A 16,223-nucleotide genomic window follows, 5' to 3' on the forward strand; every position below is an offset into this window, starting at 1 on the left:
CATCCAAAAATTCCAAAAAATTCATCCAGAAATTCCCAAAAATCACCCAAAAAAATCTCAAAATTCATCCAAAAATTCCCAAAATATCACAAAAAATCATCCAAAAATTCCAAAAAATTCATCCAGAAATTCCCCAAAAATCACCCAAAAAAAATCTCAAAAATTCATCCAAAAATTCCAAAAAAATCACCCAAAAACTCCCAAAAAATCATCCAAAAAATCCCAAAAAGTCATCCAAAAAATTCCCCAAAAATCACCCAAAAACTCCCAACAATTCCCCTAAAAAATCCCCCAAAAATCACCCCAAAAAATTCCCCAAAAATCACCCAAAAAACCCAAAAATTCATCCAAAAAATCCAAAAATTCATCCAAAAAATCCCCAAAAATCACCCAAAAAATTCCAAAAATTCATCCAAAAACTCCCAAAAAATCATCCCAAAAATCCCAAAAACATCATCCCTCAGCGCTCCCTCACTGAGCGGTCACTCAGCGCTCACTGAGCGCTCCCTCACTGAGCGCTCACTCACCGGTCACTGAGCGGTCACTGAGCGGTCACTCAGCGCTCACCTCACCGGTCACTCACTGGTCACTGAGTGCTCCCTCACTGAGCGCTCGCCTCACTGAGTGGTCACTCACCGGTCACTCACTGGTCACTGAGTGCTCCCTCACTGAGCGGTCACTCAGCGCTCACTCACCGGTCACTCACTGGTCACTGAGTGCTCCCTCACTGAGCGCTCCTTCACTGAGCGCTCCCTCACTGAGCGCGTCCCTCACCGGTCACTGAGCGCTTCCCTCACTGAGTGGTCACTCACCGGTCACTCACTGAGTGCTCCCTCACTGAGCGCTCCCTCACTGGGCCCTCACTGAGTGGTCACTCACCGGTCACTCACTGAGCGCTCCCTCACTGAGCGTTCCCTCACTGAGCGCTCCCTCACTGGGCCCTCACTGAGCGCTCCCTCACTGGGCGTTCCCTCGCTGAGCGCTCCCTCACTGGGCCCTCACTGGGCCCTCTCTGGGCGTTCCCTCACTGGGCCCTCACTGAGTGCTCCCTCACTGAGCGCTCCCTCACTGAGCGCTCCCTCACTGAGTGGTCACTCAGCGCTCACTCACCGGTCACTCACTGGTCACTGAGTGCTCCCTCACTGAGCGCTCCTTCACTGAGCGCTCCCTCACTGAGCGCTCCCTCACCGGTCACTGAGCGCTCCCTCACTGAGTGGTCACTCCACCGGTCACTCACTGAGCGCTCCCTCACTGGGCCCTCACTGGGCCCGTCTCTGGGCGTTCCCTCACTGAGCGTTCCCTCACTGAGCGTTCCCCTCACTGGGCCCTCACTGAGCGTTCCCTCACTGGGCGTTCCCTCACTGAGCGCTCCCTCACTGAGCGTTCCCTCACCGATCACTGAGCGCTCCCTCACTGGGCCCTCACTGGGCCCTCTCTCTGGGCGTTCCCTCACTGAGCGCTCCCTCACTGGGCCCTCACTGGGCCCTCACTGGGCCCTCGCTGAGCGCGTCCCTCACTGGGCCCTCACTGGGCCCTCGCTGAGCGCTCCCTCACTGGGCCCTCTCTGGGCCCTCTCTGGGCGTTCCCCTCACTGAGCGCTCCCTCGCTGAGCGCTCCCTCACTGGGCCCTCACTGGGCCCTCGCTGAGCGCTTCCCTCACTGGGCCCTCACTGAGTGCTCCCTCACTGAGTGCTCCCTCACTGAGCGTTCCCTCACTGAGCGTTCCCTCACCGTTCCCTCACTGAGCGCTCCCTCACTGGGCCCTCACTGGGCCCTCGCTGAGCGCTCCCTCACTGGGCCCTCTCTGGGCCCTCTCTGGGCGTTCCCTCACTGAGCGCTCCCTCGCTGAGCGCTCCTCACTGGGCCCTCACTGGGGCCCTCGCTGAGCGCTCCCTCACTGGGCCCTCACTGAGTGCTCCCTCACTGAGTGCTCCCTCACTGAGCGTTCCCTCACTGAGCGTTCCCTCACTGAGCGCTCCCTCACCGCTCCCTCACTGAGCGCTCCCTCACTGGGCCCTCACTGGGCCCTCACTGGGCCCTCGCTGGGCGTTCCCTCACTGGGCCCTCACTGGGGCCCTCGCTGGGCGTTCCCTCACTGGGGCCCTCACTGGGCCCTCGCTGGGCGTTCCCTCACTGGGCCCTCACTGGGCCCTCGCTGAGCGCGTCCCTCACTGGGCCCTCACTGGGCCCCTCGCTGAGCGCTCCCTCACTGGGCCCTCACTGAGTGCTCCCTCACTGAGTGCTCCCCTCACTGAGCGTTCCCTCACTGAGCGTTCCCTCACTGAGCGCTCCCTCACCGCTCCCTCACTGAGCGCTCCCTCACTGGGCCCTCACTGGGCCCTCACTGGGCCCTCACTGGGCGTTCCCTCACTGGGCCCTCACTGGGCCCTCGCTGGGCGTTCCCTCACTGGGCCCTCACTGGGCCCTCACTGGGCCCTCGCTGGGCGTTCCCTCACTGGGCCCTCACTGGGCCCTCGCTGAGCGCTCCCTCACTGGGCCCTCACTGGGCCCTCGCTGAGCGCTCCCTCACTGGCCCTCACTGAGTGCTCCCTCACTGAGTGCTCCCTCACTGAGCGTTCCCTCACTGAGCGTTCCCCTCACTGAGCGCTCCCTCACCGCTCCCTCACTGAGCGCTCCCTCACTGGGCCCTCACTGGGCCCCTCACTGGGCCCTCACTGGGCGTTCCCTCACTGGGCCCTCACTGGGCCCTCGCTGGGCGTTCCCTCACTGGGCCCTCACTGGGCCCTCACTGGGCCCTCGCTGGGCGTTCCCTCACTGGGCCCTCACTGGGCCCTCGCTGGGCGTTCCCTCACTGGGCCCTCACTGGGCCCTCGCTGGGCGTTCCCTCACTGGGCCCTCACTGGGCCCTCGCTGAGCGCTCCCTCACTGGGGCCCTCACTGGGCCCTCGCTGAGCGCTCCCTCACTGGGCCTCACTGAGTGCTCCCTCACTGAGTGCTCCCTCACTGAGCGTTCCCTCACTGAGCGTTCCCTCACTGAGCGCTCCCTCACCGCTCCCTCACTGAGCGCTCCCTCACTGGGCCCTCACTGGGCCCTCACTGGGCCCTCACTGGGCGTTCCCTCACTGGGCCCTCACTGGGCCCTCGCTGGGCGTTCCCTCACTGGGCCCTCACTGGGCCCTCACTGGGCCCTCGCTGGGCGTTCCCTCACTGGGCCCTCACTGGGCCCTCGCTGAGCGCTCCCTCACTGGGCCCTCACTGGGCCCTCGCTGAGCGCTCCCTCACTGGGCCCTCACTGAGTGCTCCCTCACTGAGTGCTCCCTCACTGAGCGTTCCCTCACTGAGCGTTCCCTCACTGAGCGCTCCCTCACCGCTCCCTCACTGAGCGCTCCCTCACTGGGCCCTCACTGGGCCCTCACTGGGCCCTCACTGGGCGTTCCCTCACTGGGCCCTCACTGGGCCCTCGCTGGGCGTTCCCTCACTGGGCCCTCACTGGGCCCTCACTGGGCCCTCGCTGGGCGTTCCCTCACTGGGCCCTCACTGGGCCCTCGCTGGGCGTTCCCTCACTGGGCCCTCACTGGGCCCTCGCTGGGCGTTCCCTCACTGGGCCCTCACTGGGCCCTCGCTGAGCGCTCCCTCACTGGGCCCTCACTGGGCCCTCGCTGAGCGCTCCCTCACTGGGCCCTCACTGAGTGCTCCCTCACTGAGTGCTCCCTCACTGAGCGTTCCCTCACTGAGCGTTCCCTCACTGAGCGCTCCCTCACCGCTCCCTCACTGAGCGCTCCCTCACTGGGCCCTCACTGGGCCCTCACTGGGCCCTCACTGGGCGTTCCCTCACTGGGCCCTCACTGGGCCCTCGCTGGGCGTTCCCTCACTGGGCCCTCACTGGGCCCTCACTGGGCCCTCGCTGGGCGTTCCCTCACTGGGCCCTCACTGGGCCCTCGCTGAGCGCTCCCTCACTGGGCCCTCACTGGGCCCTCGCTGAGCGCTCCCTCACTGGGCCCTCACTGAGTGCTCCCTCACTGAGTGCTCCCTCACTGAGCGTTCCCTCACTGAGCGTTCCCTCACTGAGCGCTCCCTCACCGCTCCCTCACTGAGCGCTCCCTCACTGGGCCCTCACTGGGCCCTCACTGGGCCCTCACTGGGCGTTCCCTCACTGGGCCCTCACTGGGCCCTCGCTGGGCGTTCCCTCACTGGGCCCTCACTGGGCCCTCACTGGGCCCTCGCTGGGCGTTCCCTCACTGGGCCCTCACTGGGCCCTCGCTGGGCGTTCCCTCACTGGGCCCTCACTGGGCCCTCGCTGGGCGTTCCCTCACTGGGCCCTCACTGGGCCCTCGCTGAGCGCTCCCTCACTGGGCCCTCACTGGGCCCTCGCTGAGCGCTCCCTCACTGGGCCCTCACTGAGTGCTCCCTCACTGAGTGCTCCCTCACTGAGCGTTCCCTCACTGAGCGTTCCCTCACTGAGCGCTCCCTCACCGCTCCCTCACTGAGCGCTCCCTCACTGGGCCCTCACTGGGCCCTCACTGGGCCCTCACTGGGCGTTCCCTCACTGGGCCCTCACTGGGCCCTCGCTGGGCGTTCCCTCACTGGGCCCTCACTGGGCCCTCACTGGGCCCTCGCTGGGCGTTCCCTCACTGGGCCCTCACTGGGCCCTCGCTGAGCGCTCCCTCACTGGGCCCTCACTGGGCCCTCGCTGAGCGCTCCCTCACTGGGCCCTCACTGAGTGCTCCCTCACTGAGTGCTCCCTCACTGAGCGTTCCCTCACTGAGCGTTCCCTCACTGAGCGCTCCCTCACCGCTCCCTCACTGAGCGCTCCCTCACTGGGCCCTCACTGGGCCCTCACTGGGCCCTCACTGGGCGTTCCCTCACTGGGCCCTCACTGGGCCCTCGCTGGGCGTTCCCTCACTGGGCCCTCACTGGGCCCTCACTGGGCCCTCGCTGGGCGTTCCCTCACTGGGCCCTCACTGGGCCCTCGCTGGGCGTTCCCTCACTGGGCCCTCACTGGGCCCTCACTGGGCCCTCGCTGGGCGTTCCCTCACTGGGCCCTCACTGGGCCCTCGCTGAGCGCTCCCTCACTGGGCCCTCACTGGGCCCTCGCTGAGCGCTCCCTCACTGGGCCCTCACTGAGTGCTCCCTCACTGAGTGCTCCCTCACTGAGCGTTCCCTCACTGAGCGTTCCCTCACTGAGCGCTCCCTCACCGCTCCCTCACTGAGCGCTCCCTCACTGGGCCCTCACTGGGCCCTCACTGGGCCCTCACTGGGCGTTCCCTCACTGGGCCCTCACTGGGCCCTCGCTGGGCGTTCCCTCACTGGGCCCTCACTGGGCCCTCACTGGGCCCTCGCTGGGCGTTCCCTCACTGGGCCCTCACTGGGCCCTCGCTGAGCGCTCCCTCACTGGGCCCTCACTGGGCCCTCGCTGAGCGCTCCCTCACTGGGCCCTCACTGAGTGCTCCCTCACTGAGTGCTCCCTCACTGAGCGTTCCCTCACTGAGCGTTCCCTCACTGAGCGCTCCCTCACCGCTCCCTCACTGAGCGCTCCCTCACTGGGCCCTCACTGGGCCCTCACTGGGCCCTCACTGGGCGTTCCCTCACTGGGCCCTCACTGGGCCCTCGCTGGGCGTTCCCTCACTGGGCCCTCACTGGGCCCTCACTGGGCCCTCGCTGGGCGTTCCCTCACTGGGCCCTCACTGGGCCCTCGCTGGGCGTTCCCTCACTGGGCCCTCACTGGGCCCTCACTGGGCCCTCGCTGGGCGTTCCCTCACTGGGCCCTCACTGGGCCCTCGCTGAGCGCTCCCTCACTGGGCCCTCACTGGGCCCTCGCTGAGCGCTCCCTCACTGGGCCCTCACTGAGTGCTCCCTCACTGAGTGCTCCCTCACTGAGCGTTCCCTCACTGAGCGTTCCCTCACTGAGCGCTCCCTCACCGCTCCCTCACTGAGCGCTCCCTCACTGGGCCCTCACTGGGCCCTCACTGGGCCCTCACTGGGCGTTCCCTCACTGGGCCCTCACTGGGCCCTCGCTGGGCGTTCCCTCACTGGGCCCTCACTGGGCCCTCACTGGGCCCTCGCTGGGCGTTCCCTCACTGGGCCCTCACTGGGCCCTCACTGGGCCCTCGCTGGGCGTTCCCTCACTGGGCCCTCACTGGGCCCTCGCTGAGCGCTCCCTCACTGGGCCCTCACTGGGCCCTCGCTGAGCGCTCCCTCACTGGGCCCTCACTGAGTGCTCCCTCACTGAGTGCTCCCTCACTGAGCGTTCCCTCACTGAGCGTTCCCTCACTGAGCGCTCCCTCACCGCTCCCTCACTGAGCGCTCCCTCACTGGGCCCTCACTGGGCCCTCACTGGGCCCTCACTGGGCGTTCCCTCACTGGGCCCTCACTGGGCCCTCGCTGGGCGTTCCCTCACTGGGCCCTCACTGGGCCCTCGCTGGGCGTTCCCTCACTGGGCCCTCACTGGGCCCTCACTGGGCCCTCGCTGGGCGTTCCCTCACTGGGCCCTCACTGGGCCCTCGCTGGGCGTTCCCTCACTGGGCCCTCACTGGGCCCTCACTGGGCCCCTCGCTGGGCGTTCCCTCACTGGGCCCTCACTGGGCCCTCACTGAGTGCTCCCTCACTGAGTGCTCCCTCACTGAGCGTTCCCTCACTGAGCGTTCCCTCACTGAGCGCTCCCTCACCGCTCCCTCACTGAGCGCTCCCTCACTGGGCCCTCACTGGGCCCTCACTGGGCCCTCGCTGGGCGTTCCCTCACTGGGCCCTCTCTGGGCGTTCCCTCACTGGGCCCTCACTGGGCCCTCACTGAGTGCTCCCTCACTGAGTGCTCCCTCACTGAGCGTTCCCTCACTGAGCGTTCCCTCACTGAGCGCTCCCTCACCGCTCCCTCACTGAGCGCTCCCTCACTGGGCCCTCACTGGGCCCTCGCTGGGCGTTCCCTCACTGGGCCCTCACTGGGCCCTCGCTGGGCGTTCCCTCACTGGGCCCTCTCTGTCTGCGCAGGCGCTGCAGGAGCTGGAGCTCAGCCTGAACCCCCTGCGGGACCGCGGGCCCCGAGCCCTGGCCCGGCTCCTGCCCCTCTGCCCGGCCCTGCGGCGCCTCGGGCTCCGCGGCTGCGGCCTCCGCCGGCCCTTCCCCGTCCCCGGTGAGACTGAGGGGAGGGGAGAAAGAGAGAAAAACGGGAATGGGGGAGAAAAGAAACGGGAATGGGGAGGGGAAAATGAAATGGGGATTTGGGGAGGGGGAAAAAAATGGGAATGGGGGGGAGAGAGAAACGGGAATGGGGGGGAGAAAAGAAACGGGAATGGGGAGGGGAAAATGAAATGGGGATTTGGGGAGGGGGAAAAAATGGGAATGGGGGGGAGAGAGAAACGGGAATGGGGGGGAGAGAGAGAAACGGGAATGGGGGGGGAGAGAGAAAAACGGGAATGGGGGGGAGAAAAGAAACGGGAATGGGGAGGAGAAAATGAAATGGGGATTTGGGGAGGGGGAAAAAATGGGAATGGGGGGGAGAGAGAAACGGGAATGGGGGGGAGAGAGAGAAACGGGAATGGGGGGGAGAAAAGAAACGGGAATGGGGAGGAGAAAATGAAATGGGGATTTGGGGGGGAAAGAAATGGGAATGGGGGGCAGAGAAGAAACGGGGAATGGGGAGGGAAAAATGGGGACTGGGGGGAAAATGGGGATTGGGGGGAAAAGAAACGGGAAGGGGGGAGAAAGGAAATGGGGAATGGGGGAGAAACGGGAATGGGGGAGAGAGAGAATCGGGAATGGGGAGGGGGAAATGAAATGGGGATTGGGGGGGAAATGGGGATGGGGGGCAAAAATGGGGATTGGGGCAGAAAGAAATGGGGATTTGGGGGGCAAAAATGGGGAATGGGGAGAAAAGAAACGGGGATTTGGGGATAAAAAATGGGGATTTAAGAAAAGAAATGGGGATTTGGGGGAGAAATGAAATGGGGATTTAGGGAAAAGAAATTGGGATTTTGGGGGGGGGAATGGGGAATTTTTGGAGTGGTCACTCAGTGCTCTGAGCCATCCCTTCCCCATCCCGGGTGGGACTGGGGGGGGAAAAAAATGGGGATTTGGGGGGGGGGGAAGAAATGGGGATTTGGGGAGGAAAGAAATGGGGATTTGGGAAAAAAAAATGGGGATTTGGAGGGGGAAAAATGGGGATTTGGGGACGAAAAGATGGGAATTTTGGTGGAAAAAAATGGGAATTTTGGGGGTGAATTGTGATTTTTTTTGCGGAGAAGAAACGGGAATTTTGGGTGGAAAGGAGGGGGATTTTCCTGTGGGGGTTTTTCCTGAAATGGGGACCCTCGGGGGGTTTTTTGGGAAGGCAGAGGGGACCCCCCTGCGCTCGCTGGCCCTGTCCTACAACGCCCTGGGCGCGGCCGGGCTGCGGCAGCTCCTCCGAGCCCTCCCGGCCCGCGGCCTCCGCAGCCTCGAGCTGGCCTCGGTCCTGGGGCGCCGAGGGGACGGCGGAGGGGACGGCGTCGGGACGGAGCTGGCCCGGTACCTGCAGCAGGTGAGGGGACATCGGGGACATCGGGGGGATTGGGGGGATTGGGGACATCGGGGGGGATTGGGGACATCGGGGGGATTGGGGACGTTGGGGACACTGGGGGGATTGGGGACATTGGGGGGATTGGGGACATTGGGGGGATTGGGGGGATTGGGGACATCGGGGGGATTGGGGGGATTGGGGACATTGGGGGGATTGGGGGGATTGGGGACATCGGGGGGATTGGGGGGATTGGGGACATTGGGGGGGATTGGGGACATCGGGGGGATTGGGGACATTGGGGACATCAGGGGGATTGGGGACATCAGGGGGGATTGGGGACATCGGGGGGATTGGGGACATTGGGGACATCGGGGGGATTGGGGACACTGGGGGGATTGGGGGGATTGGGGACATTGGGGACATCGGGGGGATTGGGGACATCAGGGGGGATTGGGGACATTGGGGGGATTGGGGACGTTGGGGACACTGGGGGGATTGGGGACATTGGGGGGATTGGGGACATTGGGGGGATTGGGGGGATTGGGGACATCGGGGGGATTGGGGGGATTGGGGACATTGGGGGGATTGGGGGGATTGGGGACATCGGGGGGATTGGGGGGATTGGGGACATTGGGGGGGATTGGGGACATCGGGGGGATTGGGGACATTGGGGACATCAGGGGGATTGGGGACATCAGGGGGGATTGGGGACATCGGGGGGATTGGGGACATTGGGGACATCGGGGGGATTGGGGACACTGGGGGGATTGGGGGGATTGGGGACATTGGGGACATCGGGGGGATTGGGGACATCAGGGGGGATTGGGGACATTGGGGGGATTGGGGGGATTGGGGACATCGGGGGGATTGGGGGGATTGGGGACATTGGGGGGGATTGGGGACATCGGGGGGATTGGGGACATTGGGGACATCAGGGGGATTGGGGACATCAGGGGGGATTGGGGACATCGGGGGGATTGGGGACATTGGGGACATCGGGGGGATTGGGGACACTGGGGGGATTGGGGGGATTGGGGACATTGGGGACATCGGGGGGATTGGGGACATCAGGGGGGATTGGGGACATTGGGGGGATTGAGGGGATTGGGGACATCGAGGGGATTGGGGACATTGGGGACATCGGGGGGGATTGGGGACATTGGGGACATCGGGGGGGATTGGGGACATCGGGGGGGATTGGGGACATCGGGGGGATTGGGGACATTGGGGGGACATTGCAGGGATTGGGGACATTGGGGGGACATTGCGGGGATTGGGGACATTGGGGGGATTGGGGGGATTGGGGACATCGGGGGGATTGGGGACATTGGGGACATCGGGGACATTTGGGATGGTGGAGACGTTGGGGACATCGGGGGGATTGGGGACATTGGGGGGATTGGGGACATCAGGGGACATTGGGGACATCGGGGGGATTGGGGACATTTGGCATGGTGGGGACGTTGGGGACATTGGGGACATTGGGGGGATTGGGGACGTTGGGGACATCGGGGGGGAGCTGGCGCAATACCTGGAGCAGGTGTGGGGCATTGAGGGACAATGGAGACGCTTTGGGGACACTTTGGGGACAACGGGGACAATGAGGGACACTGGGGTGAGCTGGCCTGGTGCTTGGAGCAGCTGTGGGGACACTGGGGACACTTTGGGGACACTGGGGACACTTTGGGGACGTTGGGGACACTTTGGTGTCACTTTGGGGATGTTGGGGACACCGCGGTGCCACCGTCGCTGTCACCCTCAGGCCGACTGCGCCCTGTGTCACCTGTCACTGGCTGGGAACCACCTGAGGGACCAGGACATCGAGGAGCTGGCACGGTCTGGGGACACCTGGGGACACCTGGGGACATCCTTGGGGACATTTGGGGACATTTGGGGACATCCTTGGGGACACCTGGGGACATTCCTGGGGCCATCCTTGGGGACGCTTGGGGACATTTTGGGGCCATTTTAGGACACTTTGGGGACATTTGGGGGGGAAAAAAAAAATTGCAATTTCAGAGAAAAATAGGAATTTTTGTGGGGAAAAAATGGGGATTTTTTTCAGAAAAAAATGGGAATTTTTTTTGGGAGAAAATGGGAAATTTTGGGGAAAAATCCTGTAAATTTTGGGGGAAAAAAATGGGAATTTTTGAGGTGAAAAAATGGGAATTTTTGAGGTGAAAAAATGGGAATTTTTGGGCAAATGGGAATTTTTTTTAAAAACGGGGATTTTTTTTCAGAAAAAAATGGAAATTTTTAGGGGAATAATGGGAATTTTTTGGGGAAAAATGGGAAATTTTGGGGAAAAAATCCTGGGAATTTTGGGGAAAAATGGGAATTTTGGGGGAAAAAGTCTTGGGAATTTTGGGGGCAAAAATGGGAATTTTGAGGTGAAAAAATGGGAATTTTTGGGAAAATGGGGATTTTAAAAAATGGGGATTTTTTTCAGAAAAAAATGGGAATTTTTAGGGGAAAAATGGGAATTTTGGGGGAAAAAAATGGGAATTTTGGGGGAAAAAATTGGAAATTTTGAGGTGAAAAAATAGGAATTTTTGGGAAAATGGGAATTTTTTTTAAAAATGGGGATTTTTTTTCAGAAAAAAATGGGAATTTTCAGGGGATTAATGGGAATTTTTTGGGGAGAAAATGGGAAATTTTGGGGAAAAAATGGAAAAATTTTGGGGAAAAAAGGGGAATTTTGTGAAAAAAATCATGGGAATTTTAGGGGAAAAAATGGGAATTTTTGGGAAAATGGGGATTTTAAAAAATGGGGATTTTTTTCAGAAAAAAATGGGAATTTTTAGAGGAAAAATGGGAATTTTGGGGGGAAAAAATGGGAATTTTGGGGGAAAAAATGGGAATTTTTGAGGTGAAAAAATGGGAATTTTTGGGAAAATGGGAATTTTTTTTAAAAATGGAGATTTTTTTCAGAAAAAAATGGGAATTTTCAGGGGATTAATGGGAATTTTTTGGGGAGGAAATGGGAAATTTTGGGGAAAAAAATGGAAAAATTTTGGGGAAAAATGGGAATTTTGGGAAAAAAATCATGGGAATTTTGGGGGAAAAAATGGGAATTTTTGAGGTGAAAAAATGGGAATTTTTGGGCAAATGGGAATTTTTTTTAAAAATGGGGATTTTTTTTCAAAAAAAATTGGAAATTTTAAGAGGAATAATGGGAATTTTTTGGGGAAAAATGGGAAATTTTGGGGAAAAAATCCTGGGAATTTTGGGGAAAAATGGGAATTTTGGGGGCAAAAATGGGAATTTTGAGGTGAAAAAATGGGAATTTTTGGGAAAACGGGAATTTTTTTAAAAAATGGGGATTTTTTTCAGAAAAAAATGGGAATTTTTAGGGGAAAAATGGGAATTTTGGGGGAAAAAAATGGGAATTTTGAGGTGAAAAAATGGAAATTTTTGGGCAAATGGGAATTTTTTAAAAATGGGGATTTTTTTCAGAAAAAAATCGGAATTTTTAGAGGAATAATGGGAATTTTTTGGGGAGAAAATGGGAAATTTTGGGGAAAAAATGGAAAAATTTTGGGGAAAAATGGGAATTTTGGGAAAAAAATCCTGGGAATTTTGGGGGAAAAAAATGGGAATTTTTGAGGTGAAAAAATGGGAATTTTTGGGCAAATGGGAATTTTTTTTAAAAATGGGGATTTTTTTTCAGAAAAAATTGGAAATTTTTAGGGGAATAATGGGAATTTTTTGGGGAAAAATGGGAAATTTTGGGGAAAAAATCCTGGGAATTTTGGGGAAAAATGGGAATTTTGGGGGCAAAAATGGGAATTTTGAGGTGAAAAAATGGGAATTTTTGGGAAAATGGGAATTTTTTTAAAAAATGGGGATTTTTTTTCAGAAAAAAATGGGAATTTTTAGAGGAATAATGGGAATTTTTTGGGGAGAAAATGGGAAATTTTGGGAAAATTGCGATTTTGGGATAAAAAATTGGGAATTTTATGGGGAAAAAAAATGAGATTTTTTTTTTTTTTTTTTTGGGAAAAACAGGGAATTTTTTTGGGAAAAAAAATGGGAATTTTGGGGATTTTTCCAGGTCCCTCCCCCACTGCCCCTCCCTGGTTTCCTTGGAGCTCTCGGGCAATCCCGGCCTCGGATCCGAAACATTCCGGAATATTCTGGAAGCTCTGGAAAAACGGGAACGGGGCCTGGAGTTGCTGAACCTGACAGGTGAGAAAAAAATCCGGGAATTCTGGCGGGGGGGGGGGGGGGAAAATCGGGAATTTTGGAACAAAGCCGGGAATTGTGGGAAAACTCGATGACGTCATCGCTGCGAACTCCGGGCGTTCCTGGAATTCCCAAAATTCCGGAAATTCCCGGAATTCCCTCAGGATGCGGCATCCGGGACCTGGATGGAGACGCCCTGAGCCGGAGCCGAGGGAAAATTCGGGATCTGCGGCTGCCGGGAAGGAAATTCCTGAAGGGACCCTGAGGAACTGGTTTGGACTGGTCTGGACTGGTTTGGACTGGTCCAGACCGGTTTGGACTGGTCCAGACTGGTTTGGACTGGTCTGGACTGGTTTGGACCGGTCTGGACTGGTTTGGAGTGGGAGGTTCCCAGTTGGATCCAATAAATCCCAGTTTGACGTGGAAAATCCAGGAATTGTGTCCCTCTCTCTGAGGTACTGGTTTGAACTGGTTTGGACTGGTCTGGACTGGTTTGGGCTGGTCTGGATTGATTTGGACTGGTCCGGACTGGTTTGGACTGGTCCGGACTGGTTTGGAGTGGGAGGTTCCCAGTTGGATCCAATAAATCCCAGTTTGATGTGGAAAATCCGGGATTTGTATCTCTCTCTCTCTGAGGAACTGGTTTGAACTGGTTTGGATTGATTTGAACTGATCTGGACTGGTCTGGACTGGTTTGGACTGGTCAGGACTGGTTTGGACCGGTCTGGACTGGTTTGGAGTGGGAGGTTCCCAGTCGGATCCAATAAATCCCAGTTTGATGTGGAAAATCCAGGAATTGTGTCCCTCTCTCTGAGGTACTGGTTTGAACTGGTTTGGATTGATTGGAACTGGTTTGGACTGGTCTGGATTGATTTGGACTGGTTTGGACTGGTCTGGACTGGTTTGGACTGGTCCGGACTGGTTTGGAGTGGGAGGTTCCCAGTCGGATCCAATAAATCCCAGTTTGATGTGGAAAATCCGGGATTTGTGTCTCTCTCTCTCTGAGGAACTGGTTTGGACTGGTCTGGACTGGTTTGGACCGGTCTGGACTGGTTTGGGGTGGTCTGGACTGGGAGGCTCCCAGTTTGATCTAATAAATCCCCGTCTAAATCAAGAAAATCCCAGGATTTGTCTCTCTCTCTCTCTGAGGAAGTGGTTTCAACTGGTCTGGACTGGTTTGGACTGGTCTGAAGTGGTTTGCACTGGTTTGAACTGGTCTGGATTGGTTTGAACTGGTTTGGAATGATTTGGACTGGGAGATTCCCAGTTTGGTCCAACAAATCCCAGTTTGGATAAAGAAAATCCCAGATTTGTCTCTCTCTCTCTCTGGGGAACTGGTTTGGACTGGTTTGGACTGGTTTGGACTGGTTTGGGTAAAGGGGTGGGGTTTAATTTAAAGGCCACGCCCTCTTAAAGCGAAAGCTACGCCCACTCTGCTATAGCTGTAGGGCTGGGCTTTGGGGATATCCCTTTAAATTGTGGCCGCACCCACAAATACAGGAGGGGCGTGGCTTTGGTTGAGGACACGCCCCCTCCACGGTGCCTGATGAGGGCCTGGGTGTAGGAGCTTCCTGCAGGCCACGCCCACCGCCTCGATCTGATAAGGGCGTGGTGCCTCTGTGAGATGGCCACGCCCACCTCCTCTATCTGATAAGGGCATTCTGCCCCTCTGTGAGATGGCCACGCCCACCGCCTCTATCTGATAAGGGCATTCTGCACCTCTGTGAGTGGCCACGCCCACCTCCTCTATCTGATAAGGGCATCCTGCCCCTCTGTGAGTGGCCACGCCCACCTCTTATCTCTAATTAATCCCTTCTGGGAGGTGACCACGCCCACTGTCCGCAGGGTGGAGGGGCGGGGCCACAACAGAGCAGAGCTGGGGATAAACCACGCCCACTGCCCGTGGGTGTCACCAGGCCACGCCTCCTCACACGAGGACACGCCCCTGTAACTCAGCCACACCCCTTTCATTTTAGGCCACGCCCCTTTGTCGTTGCCGCCAATGCTTGAGCTGGGGTCTCCCAATAAAATGACCACGCCCCTCCCTTTTAAGACACGCCCATTTTCCCCGATGACCACGCCCCTCCCGTTAAACCACGCCCCTTCCCCGCCGGTCCGGATTTGGCGCGGCTGCCGTTGCGCGCATGCGCAGAGTGCGCGGCGCCGCAGGGCCCGCGCACGCGCACTCCGCTGTCACATTTTCCCGCGCTGCCGCTCCTCTCCCGTTTTCTCTCCCGTTATCTTTTCCCGTTATCTTCTCTCCTTCCCGTTATCCCGCCCCGCCCAGGAGCTCGATCCCCTCCCTCGGGAGCGGCGCGGAGCCGAGGGAAGGCGGAAGCGCGGCTGGCGGGGGCGTGGCCGTGCCTCTGACCCGCGCCCACGTGTTCGGCGGCGCACGCGGAGCCGCCACCATGGAGCAGGTCCGGGGGCGACCGGGGAGGGGGAGACGGGGAGAGGGGGGGACGCTCACGGGGTTGTCATGGCAACGGGGAGAGTTGGGGAGGGGTGGCCTGGTCCCGGTGTGTGGGGAGCGGGAAATGGCGGGGAGGGGTCCGGCCTGGTGTCCGTGAGGGGGAACACGGCAGTGAGGGGAGTTTGGGCTCCTGAGGAGGGAACCCGGCCCTGTCCCTGTGAGGGGACACCCCATAACCGGGGGGCTCCGGCCTTGTCCTGAGGGGGGGTTGTCAATTTGGGGACAGTCTGGGCTGGTCTCCGTGAGGATGGACCCGGGAGTGGAGGGGTCCGGGAGTGGCGGGGTCCACCCTCGTCTCCGTGATGGAGAAACCCAACAGTGAGGGGGGATTTGGGATCGGGAGGGGGGAACCCGGCCCTGTCCCGGTGAGGGGGCTCCGGCCTTGTCCTGAGGCGGAATTTGGGAAGAGTCCCCCGTGAGGGAGAACCCCGAAATTGGGGAGGGTCTGAGGGGGGAACTCAGCAGTGAGAGGGGATTTGGGATCCTGAGGGGGAATTTGGGATCCTGAGAGGGGATTTGGGGTCCTGAGGGGAATTTGGGGTCCTGAGGGGGGATTTGGGATCCTGAGAGGGGATTTGGGCTCCTGAGGGGGGATTTGGTATCCTGAGGGGAATTTGGAGGGATTTGGGGTCCCGATGGGGATTTGGGATCCTGAGGGGGATTTGGGGGGATTTGGGGTCCCGATGGGGATTTGGGATCCTGAGGGGGATTTGGACTCCTGAAGAGCAGCCCGCTCCTATCCCGGTAATGGCAGACCCCATAACTGGGGGGCTCCAGCCTGGTCTCCATGAGGGGAATTTGGCATTTTGGGGAGAGTCTGGGCTGATCCCCGTGTGGGGGAGCCCCACAATTAGGGAGGATCCAGCATCGTCCTGAGGGGGATTTTCTCAATTTGGGGAGAATCTGGGCTGGTCTCCGTGACAGAGACCCGGGAATGGCGGAGTCCGTGAGGAGGAACCCGGCACTGAGGGGGGATTTGGGATCCTGAGGGGGGATTTGGGGTCCTGAGGGGAATTTGGGATCCTGAGAGGGAATTTGGGGTCCCGAGGGGGGATTTGGGATCCTGAGGGGGGATTTGGGATCCTGAGGGGGGATTTGGGGTCCTGAGGGGAA

The 16,223-nt window shown here is 58.9% G+C and overlaps 2 protein-coding genes across 2 annotated transcripts in view; both read left to right on the top strand.

Moving 5' to 3' along the window:
* LOC134058063 (tonsoku-like protein) overlaps nt 1-13,429 on the top strand; it is a 14,532-nt gene extending 1,103 nt beyond the window's left edge. The window contains exons 2-6 of the mRNA XM_062515141.1: nt 6,839-7,087; nt 8,289-8,473; nt 10,215-10,288; nt 12,507-12,640; nt 12,802-13,429. Of these exons, the coding sequence (XP_062371125.1) occupies nt 6,839-7,087; nt 8,289-8,473; nt 10,215-10,288; nt 12,507-12,640; nt 12,802-12,902 (743 nt within the window). The 3' untranslated portion in view covers nt 12,903-13,429. The remainder of the gene's footprint in view (nt 1-6,838; nt 7,088-8,288; nt 8,474-10,214; nt 10,289-12,506; nt 12,641-12,801) is intronic.
* A 1,408-nt stretch (nt 13,430-14,837) lies between these two features.
* BOP1 (BOP1 ribosomal biogenesis factor) overlaps nt 14,838-16,223 on the top strand; it is an 80,837-nt gene continuing 79,451 nt past the window's right edge. Inside the window, exon 1 of the mRNA XM_062505048.1 lies at nt 14,838-15,057. Within this exon, the coding sequence (XP_062361032.1) occupies nt 15,049-15,057 (9 nt within the window). The 5' untranslated portion in view covers nt 14,838-15,048. The remainder of the gene's footprint in view (nt 15,058-16,223) is intronic.

This window comes from Cinclus cinclus, chromosome 1 (assembly GCF_963662255.1).
Source record: "Cinclus cinclus chromosome 1, bCinCin1.1, whole genome shotgun sequence".
NCBI classification, from domain to species: domain Eukaryota; kingdom Metazoa; phylum Chordata; class Aves; order Passeriformes; family Cinclidae; genus Cinclus; species Cinclus cinclus.